We start from the raw sequence: 10,966 nt of genomic DNA on the forward strand, positions 1-10,966 counted from the left end.
AGAAGAAGATGAAGAGAGTTAAATATGGTGAATATGTATATGTGATTTGAGTGTATTGTGAGAAAAAAAATTATTTTAAGGTTTAATGTATATTATCTTTTTTAGTAAATTTATATTAGGATATAATAAGAATAAATTTTTTTAAATTTTAATTAGACATATTAATTTATTATTTGATTGCAAATGGAATCACTCTAAAAAAAAAAAAAAAAAAAACATTATTGATACATTAAAATCGTTAAAAACTGATTTTTTTTTTATTTTTTAATTATTTTATATGAGAAGTGATATAAGCTAAAATAAATTAAAAGTTAGTTTATGACTTTTAACCGATGTTTCCCAAGGCCCCTAAAAGCAAGCTGAAAAGCAAGCATATTCTGCCAGTTTATGATAGGTTAAGAATTTATAATTAGAAAGTAAAACTTAAAAAAAAAATATATTTTTTCAATCTTTAGATAATTAAATTTTAAATTTAGTTAAGTTATTTTTTGCTTAATGAATTATAAAAAAAAATTATACTAAATAATAGACTCTAAAAAAATAATTTATAAGCCATTCAGATAAATTGTACTATCTTATCATACAATTAAGCATTAAGATATTTTTTAAATTGTCGTTTGGCAAAAAAATATGCAATTGACTTTTTGAAATTGAGATTTTTTTATCTTGAGACTAAAAAGTTAATTTTGTTTGACTTTTTAAATTTTTTTTTGACTTTTATGAAAGAAAAAATAAAATAATTATGATTTATATGTAATATTTTATCTTATTAATTTTTTAATAACGAATTTAGCCTCGATCATAATTGCCAAATGAAGCCTAAATTGCTAAGCTTTAAAATCAAATCAATTACGTCTAGTATGTTACAACCAACAAACAAATCTTTGGTTTAAGTTTCAAAATTTATTTTTTTGAAAAATATTGCAAATTATTTTGGGAAAAATAAACTTTAAAAAATGTTTTTGAAAATTTTAAAATTATTAAAAAACAAAATAATATAAAAATGAGGAGTATCTTTAATTTTTTTTAAAAAAAATTCATTAATGATTTAGTAAATTAATTTTTCACACTTTTCATTAAAAAAAAAAATTTGAAAACAAAACTAAACTAAACCCTTAATTGTAATAGTTACAAGATTTAATTGTTCATGCCAACAAACTATTACTCTATTTTTTTTTTTTTTGTTTATTGGTTTGTTGCAAATAAAGCAGTTTTTTTGGTTCCATTTGGTTTCATCTTCTCTACGTACAATCCAAAAAACAAAAACACACGAAAACAAATGAGGTTTGATTTAAAAACCACAAACCCATTTTCGTTTTCATCATTGGCTAACAAGCGCAATCATGTATTTGTGAAGTTTGTTGTGTGTTTTCTCTTACTGGGTCTCGCATTTCGCCTCTTCTTATCAACCACCTCTCTTCAGTTTTCTTCGGATTCTACTGTGAATCAAACCCAAATTTCCAAAAACAATGGTGAGTTCTCTCTCTCTGTCTCTTGTAGCCATGCATGATGAGTGCCAGCAATCACACAATCCAAATCTAACTAGGGTTGTTTTTTCCTCTTGTAAAAGTTGGGTTTTCTCTGTTTTTTTGTTTTTGTTTTGGGAATGTATGGATTGAGATAATGATCCTATATGTATGTATATATAGATTACTGGTTGTTCATTATTTTTGGAGATGGTGTGGTCATTTTATTTTTTTTAATCATGAATGTGAAATAAAATTTAAATAACAAGGGTTCTTTCAATTTTTTTTTTTTTTTTGGTTTTTGAATTTTGGGAAATGGGATACCCCTGTTTTTCTTCTTCTTCTTCTTCTTCTTCTTTTTTGCTTTCCATTTTTTCTTGGTGCCAAAATTTTGTAATTATTTTTTTTTCCTCATCTCTTTCAATTTATGATTAACAAATTCAAATCAAGAAAAAGGTAAAGAAAATATGCTCTTTTTTATTTTTATATTCATGCTTGAGCCCTGATGTCAGTTATGTCACCTTTCAGAGCTAGTATATGATTTGTTGTGTATGTGTGTTATGTGTATAGTTCTGTATTTGGATCACTTTCTTGCACTGCAGGTAAAATATTTGAACTTGACTATTCAGTAGTTTTGATTGGTAGGGTATTGAAAATGTGTCCAATTATGTTACTCGAACTAGACTCATGTTTCGATCCTTAAAAGCTCTTTCGAGATTAACTTGTTACCAAACAAGTTAAGTTTTTAACACATTTTGGCACTTGTTATGTTTTTAAGCCAAATTTTACAATTTACTATCGAGCTCAGTTTTGTTATTAGATTGATTAAAACTCACTTAATGTTGGTATGAAAAAAAATTCCAAACTAGAACTCATGTCAAGTTTGTTTAGTTTGACTTGAACTGCCTACTTATCGGCTTGACTTGGCTTGTTTTCTGGGTCTGCAAATGAAAATCATCATCACTCTGTAGCCTGCACAAAGGGTCCAAAACTCTGTCCTTCACAAATTCAAGTATATGTGTAATAGTACTTCTTTCTATTTAGTTGGTGGTGTTTTAAGTTTGATATCAATATAATTATATACCCTTTGATATCTTTGTTTGATCCATTGTATTGAATCCCCTATAATCTCTCTTTCCCTCTGTAGTCCTTTGTGCCAAACTAACATTCATTCAATTACACCATCGATAGTCACAGCAGAATGTGATATATTTACGGGGCAATGGATTCTGGATCCCTCCGGTCCATTTTACTCTAACGAGAGCTGCCAGGACATCGAAGGTCATCAAAATTGCATGAATAATGGCCGCCCTGATTCAGAGTATCTTTACTGGAGGTGGAAGCCACGGAATTGCGAGTTACCAAAGTTTGATCCACAGAGGTTTCTGGATTTGATGACGAATAAATCATGGGCCTTCATTGGTGATTCAATTTCGCGTAATCATGTGCAGTCATTGCTTTGCACTCTGTCACAGGTAACATTTCAAATTTCACTATGATGCAATAACTCATAGTAATATAGATTAGCCACTAAATTATCGTCTTCTTCTTCTTCTTCTTCTTCCTCTTCTCTCTTTTTGTTTTTTTTTGTTTTTTTTGTTTAATTTATTACTTTAACAGCAATGGAACTAGTGGGGACATCATAATGTTGTTTGTTGATTTAGGCTTTAAATAAACTTGTTTTTTAAGCTAGACATTAATGTAGTATTGTTACAGTTTTTAATGTCATAATTGCAGCAGAGGTGACTCAACCATTAGGCCACTTAGTCTGTCTCGTAAAAATCTACTAAAAAAATGTTAAAAAATTCTTATTATCAAAGACCTCAAATTTTCAAAGGCCTAGAAAAATAAGGCCTCAATGTGATGTTTAGTTTGAAGTCTCAAAAAACCTTAGACCGCTATTGATTGCCAAGTAGGTATGCATAACCTCTTGGGTTGCGAGGAGTGTTCTGGTTAGTTGCGGTTTGTTGTTTATGTTTGTGTTCTTTGTGTTTTAGCCTAGTGCCTCAGGCAGTGAGCGTTTTACTTTCTTCGTTGGCTGGGTTGCATTTTTGTATTGCCTTGTGTTACCTCTGAGGATTGTTTTTGAGAGACCCTTAGGGTTGTGTCCCAAACCTTATTGCATAAAAAGGGGCAGCCCAGTACCCCCTTTTGTAAGATCTGGAAAGGGTCAGATGTACACAGTTTAACTTTAAAAAAAAAATAATATTTGTGCTGTCTTCCATTGGCTTCTTTCAGTACCGGCTACTAGGTCATCTAGAGAATGATGAGCTTCCACCAGCTGTGATTGATGCCTCTTTTATGGTTAGATCACCTTGTTTTTAAGTGGTTGGGTAGTCACTCTCAAAAAGTAAATTTTCATATTAAATCACCTTGTGAAAGATTTTGAATTTTGATTCAGTTTCTTTTGTTTTCTCAAGTATTTTTCTGATTATGGCTGAACCACATTGTTGTTGCCTGGTCTGAATCAATGATAAGTTATAACTTTATAGTACAGATTGTTGTGAGTTGTAAGCAACTACTACCAATTAAACACTTGCCATCATCAATATGATTTCAACCCTCACCTTCCAAAACAAGAATGTAGAAACTATTTCGTTTAATACACAATGTTTTGTGAAGTAAATTTACCATATATAGAATCCGTGCACACTAACATACCTAGAAAATTTAATGTATGGTCTAGATTCATTTAAGATGTGGGTTCCACTCTATAAGAGTTGAATCTGAACCGTATATTATTTTTTCTGGGTATATTTGTGTGTGTGGATGCACATACATTTACTTTATTGGACGTGAAGGATTCTCTAGCTTCAAAAATTTTTATTCAGGAAAAATTTTAATTATGATACTATCTATTCACCATTGTTGTATTTGCCCACCTACTACCTCTCCTTGACATTGTTGTATTAGCAGGAGACTTGTGTACTAAATACAATTTATTTATTTAAAAAAACAGGTCCTATTATTTGCAATTTGAAATGGAATTTATAGCCCATGTTGTGCTTAATTGTACCTTGAGAAGTACCATTGCATGGGTTGGTGAAATAGTAACAATTCATAACCAAAATAAAAGGGGGAACAAAACGACACTTCAAAGAAATTTGCTTGCAATTTTGTAAGCCTTAAGAATGCTTTGAAAACTAGGTGATTTTTTTTCTCTCTTTTTCTATTTTTTATTTAACAAATAGAACAATCCTCATACCATCTGATATCAACTAATAAATGTTTGTCATTGATATAGACATGTATCTCAATACCATTATTTAAAACCATGGTTCATAGCATTATACTGTGTCGTTCAACAAGGATATGGTAGCATGAATGGTGCAATTGATGAAATGTTACTAAATTTTCCCTACAGGCGGAACAAGCCGTTATGGTCTACCATGACAAGGAGTACAGATCGAAAAAATGGCATTTTCGCTCTCACAACTTCACTCTCTCTGTAATTTGGAACCCTTTCCTCCTGAAAGCCGCTCTTTTTGAAGACATGAATGGAGTTTCATCAGCTGACATTCAACTTCATCTTGACAAACTCGACACATTATGGACCCAACAATACAACAGTTTCGATTATGTGATAATTGCTGGTGGGAAATGGTTTCTGAAAACAGCGATCTACTATGAGAATAACACGATCAAAGGGTGCCATTATTGCCCGGGTAAGAATTTGACCGAGTTAGGATATGATCACGCCTATCGCAAAGCACTACAGTTAATTTTTAATTTCGTCACGAGTTCAAACCACAAAGCGTATGTGTTCTTCAGAACTACCACACCGGACCACTTCGAGAATGGAGAGTGGTTTAGTGGGGGTTACTGCAATAGAACCGGTCCATTTAAAGAAGGCGAGGTTGATTTAAGCACCGTTGACACGACAATGCGCAACATTGAGTTAGAAGAATTTGAGAAGGCTATGGCAATAGGGTCTGAAAAGGGGACGACTTTGAAACTATTGGACACAACCCATCTTTCGTTGTTGAGACCAGATGGGCACCCAGGACCATACCGGCAGTTTCATCCGTTTGCCGAGGGTAAAAATATAAAAGTTCAGAATGATTGCTTGCATTGGTGCTTGCCCGGGCCAATAGATTCATGGAATGAGTTGGTAATGAAAATGTTGTTCAGTGGTTGAGAATGTTGATGAGATGAATCAACTGTTTTTTTGCCTTCGATTCTCAAGTTTTTTTCAAAATTGTGGGATTATTGTGATCTTAATGATCAGAAGGAAAGAGGAGGGAAGGGGACATAATTTGCATAGGTTGGGTTGTAATTGAAGCCACTGAACCATTGAAGCTTGCAAGAAGGAAAGCAGAGGAGTGGCTATACATCAAAAATATACTGTTGTTCTTCATTTGATCACATCTATACCAACAATGTAGAAAACAAATTCACTAGAGGTATATATAGTTTTTGATTTCTCTCTGCAAGAGTATGATGATGTTTAATCTTGGGGGGTTTTGTAAGAATGATTATTTTCTGGTGTTAAATTGCAACCGGTGTAAGATTAATGTTTGGATTAATCAATTTTATAGAATTCATATTTTGTTGAGTCCGTAAGTGGATATGATTATTTGGTTCTTCTCTCCATTTCTTGAAGTTCAAATGCATACCAAAAAGGTAAAATGCTTCCTACAGCAAATTGTGTTCAATAGAAAACTTTTTCCTTTGATTAAGACATTAAAACTAGTCTTTTATAGGTTGCAATAGTGTGATAGCTGTGGTAGCGCAGTGGCAGTGATGGCGGTGATAGGGTGGTCGAAGCGATGGTTGTGGGGTGGTGGAGATGGAGGAGGTGAAGAGGTGGAGGTGGTGGTGATATGATACGTTCCACCTTTTAAAAGTGATTTTTCTTCCTTATCTAAATAAACTTATTTTTGGTTCAACGGATCATTTGTGTTTAATTGTATAATTGGTTTCTTTGTTCGTATGGAACTAAAAATCAAATTCCCGTTTTTGCTAGGGGAGTGACTAAACTTGCCAGAGACAAAAAAAAAAAAAAAAAAAAAAAAAAAAAAAAAAAGAAGAAGAAGAAAAAGAGAAAGAAGAAACTACTAATAGGTCATATTAAAAATAAGTCAATAATAAAATCGCCGTTAAAAATAAATTTTTATGATAATTTTTTAGATATCACTAAGAATTAATGATTAGTGACTTTTTATTATCACGATTTTTATGAATTGTCGCTAAAATTTATAATTAATGATTTTTTTTGTTACAAAATTTTCAAATTGCCACTGAAAGTTAAAAATTAATGGCATTTTTTTTGTGACGATTTTTTAAACAGTTGCTAGAACTTATAATTAATAACATTTTTTGTAACAAAAATTTTAAGTTGTCACTGAAAATTAACAATTAATAACTTTTTTAATAATATTTGTTAAAAACAACCATTAATTATTATAGAAATTATTGGACAATAAATCTACCTATGAAGACCTAAACGTAATTTCCTCCAAAAAATTGGTGGTGATCCAAACATGAAAAAAAAATAAGAATTATTTTTTTATTAGTTTTTTTAACGGTTGTGCTACATGTATCAATTAGTATACTGACTAGTATACCAACACTAGTTATAACATTATTATTGACCCTACTCATCATACAAATTACAAATACCAAAAACATCTTAAATTATGTCACATCATCAATTGGTATATTAGTTAGTACACTAATTGGTACATTGTTCTTAATTTAATTGGCAAGGGATCAAACACCAATAAATGGACGACACATGGCACCACTTCCACCACCAGATCAACAGGAGAGAGAACTGAAATATCTGCAGAACTTATCCTCCAACCTCAAGAATTTGTTCATCGTGCTAATCTGAACTTTGAAATATGAAAATGGACAGAGTCAAGTGAATCTGAAAGATCTGAATAAACACAAACTTAAAAGGGCACAGCTGTAATCCGATCCGTTCTGTAAAATTTCTTTACAGAGATTGAAAGAGAAAAGTGAACTGGGTTGAATTGTATATAACCAAGTAATCAACAACATGTAAGAATATGGGATTAGATCAAAACCACGAAGATTTGAGTATGAGGGCATTCAAAGACAATAACAACCATGGCCCTATTTGGTAGGGCTTATTTTCAATTTATTTCAGCTTTTAGCTTAATTTAAGCTATTTTGATGTATTTGGTTCAGCTTAACAATACAGCTTATAACTTTTTATAAGTCAAAAATCAACTTATTCTTTGAGTGGGGGAGAAGAAGCTTAATTTATATGTCAAAAATCAGCTTATGTTCACAGTTATAAACTATAAGCTATTAGGTTATAAGTTATAATCACTTTCTCACAGTTCTACCAAACGGGACTCATGTAACGATGCGAATCACAACCAAAAATTCTATAAACAACCAATCACAACAACATCAACACAATAAAAAGGAACAAAGAACAGCAACTCCTGATCCAGAAGAGAATTTGCAGAATAGATTAAAATATCTTCTTATTCAAATTTTATGCAATTTATTATGTCCAACACAACAACTTAAAGCGTAAGTTTGCGAATGGCATGCTCAACATAAAACCTGAAACAGTTTTGATCACATTCAAGTCACTTATTTCTCACATTTTCCTACTTGGTTGACGAATCGTTATCTTGCTTCCTTGGCTCTGGTTTAAGGAATGGGTCCTGCAAATTCAAAATTATGCAAAAAAAAATGTTAGATTGGGTGTATGGTTCAGCTAGCCAATAAAGAGGTACAAAGGGGAGGCACAGACAGGAGATTTGGGCTTTCTGCAAGATTTCAACACCACTTAGAATGAAGTAAGCATAACAAACGGATACTCAAAGAGCTTCATACACTCATGCTCTTTGATTCTCACTAAGAACGGAGAAAACATATGCTTTAGGCTTAGATAAACAACTTTGGGAACAAGATGTAGCTAACAAGATAAAATTGAGAGAAGAATTGCACCAAAAATAAAGATATAGAATCACTCAACATACTGAATACTATAATTTTATCGTCCACCAATTTGTTTCAGATACATAAAAATAGATTTCTCTGCCAATTTTATATAAATTTGAAGGAAGATTCATCAAGGGTTACAAAAAATCTAGCAAATCAATCGTCAATGTTAACACTAAACTTTTGTTTTTTCGATCGATAGGATGGAAATAGGGAAATGGAAGATACACTCACAGTGATAAATCTCAAACCTAGACATCATGCCTAGTAAGGGAGCATGCAAAATCAATTGCCAATGTCAACACTAAACTTGAACCACAATACATAGAAGTAGGGCAATTGCTTTGGGATGTATTGATTTCTGTTGACTTGAGTTACCTAAATCAGGCACATTGTCTATCACCGAATAATGACCCACAGTACAAGTACTATGCAACAAGTCCGATAGATAGATATTGACACAGAAAGTACAGATAAAATAGACTAGCGGGAAAGCACACAAAGCGAATTGCACTCTTAATCTAGCTATCAACTTGCTGAGCTTGAAGCCATTTTTTTAAATCCTAATATGGCATGTGTGGAAGGATTTATCTCCAACTTTTTCTATCTATAATGGCATACCCAGTTGAGTGAATTTCATCAACTCCAAAAAGCACCCTTTATAAACATTTTTTTACTGTTACTACAGTTTAAGGCATTGTTAAACCTATAATTTCTAACTTTATCCTCTTGAAACCAAATTAAGGAAACCCTAGAAAAATATACCCATCTTGTTACACAACTCTAGTTCTTCAATATTAATGGTTAAAAAGAACACTTTTAAAAATCAAAAATCAAATTACAATTTGATAATTCAAAATGCTAATAAATTACAAAACCCTATTTTTCTTAATGAGACAAAGTTACTGAAACAGAGAAAACATTGAATTATATGAACCACCATAAATATTAACAATAAGGTTGTGATGGAACACCCAGCTGATTGAATTTCATCAACTCCACGAAGCTCCCTTTACGAACTATGTTGACCTGGTACTATAGCTTAAAGCATGGTAAACCCAAAAAATCCTAACTTTATCTTCTTGAAATCAAATTAAGGAAACCCTAAAACAACATAACCCATCTTGCCACACAAATCAATCCTTCAATAGTAAAGAGAACAGTGTAAAAAATCGAAAATCAAATCACAATTTGGTAATCCAAAACACTAAAAAATTACAAAACCCTAATTGTCTCGATCTGAGTAAATCACCTGAAACAGAACAAGCTTTGAAAGAAAGAGGAATAACTAATGCTCCAGAAGATGCAAATCAATTGGATCACACTTACAGTTCTTCAATTTCATAAATCTAGGGATTGATTGAATCACAGTAAGAGAGAGAACATACATTTTGGACGAAGATAAAGTTGGCGACGACCACAGTGGCCACGATTGATCCCAAAATCGCAGCTGGGCCAGTTAACAGACTCCATTTACGGTAAATCATTTTTTCTTCCTCTTTCTTTCTTTCTGCGATTTGCTCTGATTTCTTGAAGAATCACGGTAACCAAACACACAAACAACCGAGAGTCTTATTTAGGCCGAATAATCGGAATGGAGAATTCGGGTGGGCTTTATCCGAATAACCTAACCAACCCAGCCCCAATCCTATACAAATAAAAATGGGTGTAAATGAAGAATGTGTTAAAATTTATTTTCTTCAAAAAAAAAAAAAAAAAATCGTAAGAGCAGAATTACTTCCAAGAATCGACCAAAAAACTAAAAAATTACTTTAGAATTTTCTTTTATTGTCAAATAAATTTCATGATATATCTAATTAATCTCTAGTCAAATTATATATCTATATATATATAAACTGCTTAGCTTGTTGAGATTCATCCTCTCTTTCTAATTTTGTCATTTTATTTTGAATAATTTACTAATAATGGCCTAGATGTTGAGCGAATGTTTTTTCGTAGTTACCCAAACATTCTTGATCAATTATATGTATCATGTTTTTTCTGTAATGACGTGAATATTTTTGGTCAATTATAAAACAAGTTTTTTTCTTAGTTATGCAAACATTCTTGGTCAATTATGAAACATAATTTTTTATATTTTCTAAAAAATTACAAATACACTCATAAAATTTGTTTAAAATATGAATCGATCTAATAATATTAGAAATTATAACTATCGTTTGTTATAAATTTTAATTTAACACGATACTTGAGGAAAAAAAAAAGCTATTTTCCTATACAATAATAAATTATTAAAATTATTTATTGAAAAATATTTCTCATATCATTAAAAACTGTTAATTAACTTAATAATTTATTTATTAACAAAATAGTTAACCGAAAAATATTTTTCATATCATTAAAAAATATTGATTTACTTATTAATAAAATTGGTCATTTGTTAAAAGCTCCCAGGAGTCCTCAATTTGATAAAAGATTCTTGATATCCTCGATTTGATACTCATTTGATGAAACCATTAGAATAGAAAAAATGTTATTTTTTCATCAAATCCAAAGTTGATGACATAATTGATAAACCATTGGAGATGATCTAATAAATCAAAAAATGATAC

The 10,966-nt window shown here is 31.3% G+C and overlaps 1 protein-coding gene and 1 long non-coding RNA gene across 2 annotated transcripts; one reads left to right on the forward strand and one right to left on the reverse strand.

The window, feature by feature from the left end:
* The first annotated feature begins 1,249 nt into the window (after nt 1-1,249).
* LOC114321255 (protein trichome birefringence-like 25) lies at nt 1,250-6,024 on the forward strand. Its single transcript, XM_028268442.2, has 3 exons — nt 1,250-1,472; nt 2,658-2,941; nt 4,831-6,024. The coding sequence occupies exons 1-3, from the start codon at nt 1,280-1,282 to the stop codon at nt 5,602-5,604; spliced, it is 1,251 nt and encodes a 416-aa protein (XP_028124243.2). The 5' UTR covers nt 1,250-1,279; the 3' UTR covers nt 5,605-6,024.
* Nucleotides 6,025-7,901: 1,877 nt separating this feature from the next.
* LOC114321945 (uncharacterized) lies at nt 7,902-9,924 on the reverse strand. Its single transcript, XR_003650476.2, has 2 exons — nt 9,782-9,924; nt 7,902-8,113 (listed from the first exon to the last, which is right to left on the reverse strand). It is a non-coding gene; the product is annotated as an uncharacterized LOC114321945 (long non-coding RNA).
* Nucleotides 9,925-10,966: the final 1,042 nt, after the last annotated feature.

This window comes from Camellia sinensis, chromosome 2 (genome assembly GCF_055761805.1).
Source record: "Camellia sinensis isolate YWXY chromosome 2, ASM5576180v1, whole genome shotgun sequence".
Taxonomy (NCBI): Eukaryota; Viridiplantae; Streptophyta; class Magnoliopsida; order Ericales; family Theaceae; genus Camellia; species Camellia sinensis.

What these genes read in the sequence shown, in the direction of transcription:
- LOC114321255 (XM_028268442.2), top strand. Translation starts at nt 1,280, where the DNA reads ATGAGGTTTGATTTAAAAACCACAAACCCATTTTCGTTTTCATCATTG. An exon ending in CCAAATTTCCAAAAACAATG is followed by an intron (nt 1,473 to 2,657) that starts GTGAGTTCTCTC and finishes CACCATCGATAG; the next exon opens with TCACAGCAGAATGTGATATA. An exon ending in TGCTTTGCACTCTGTCACAG is followed by an intron (nt 2,942 to 4,830) that starts GTAACATTTCAA and finishes TTTTCCCTACAG; the next exon opens with GCGGAACAAGCCGTTATGGT.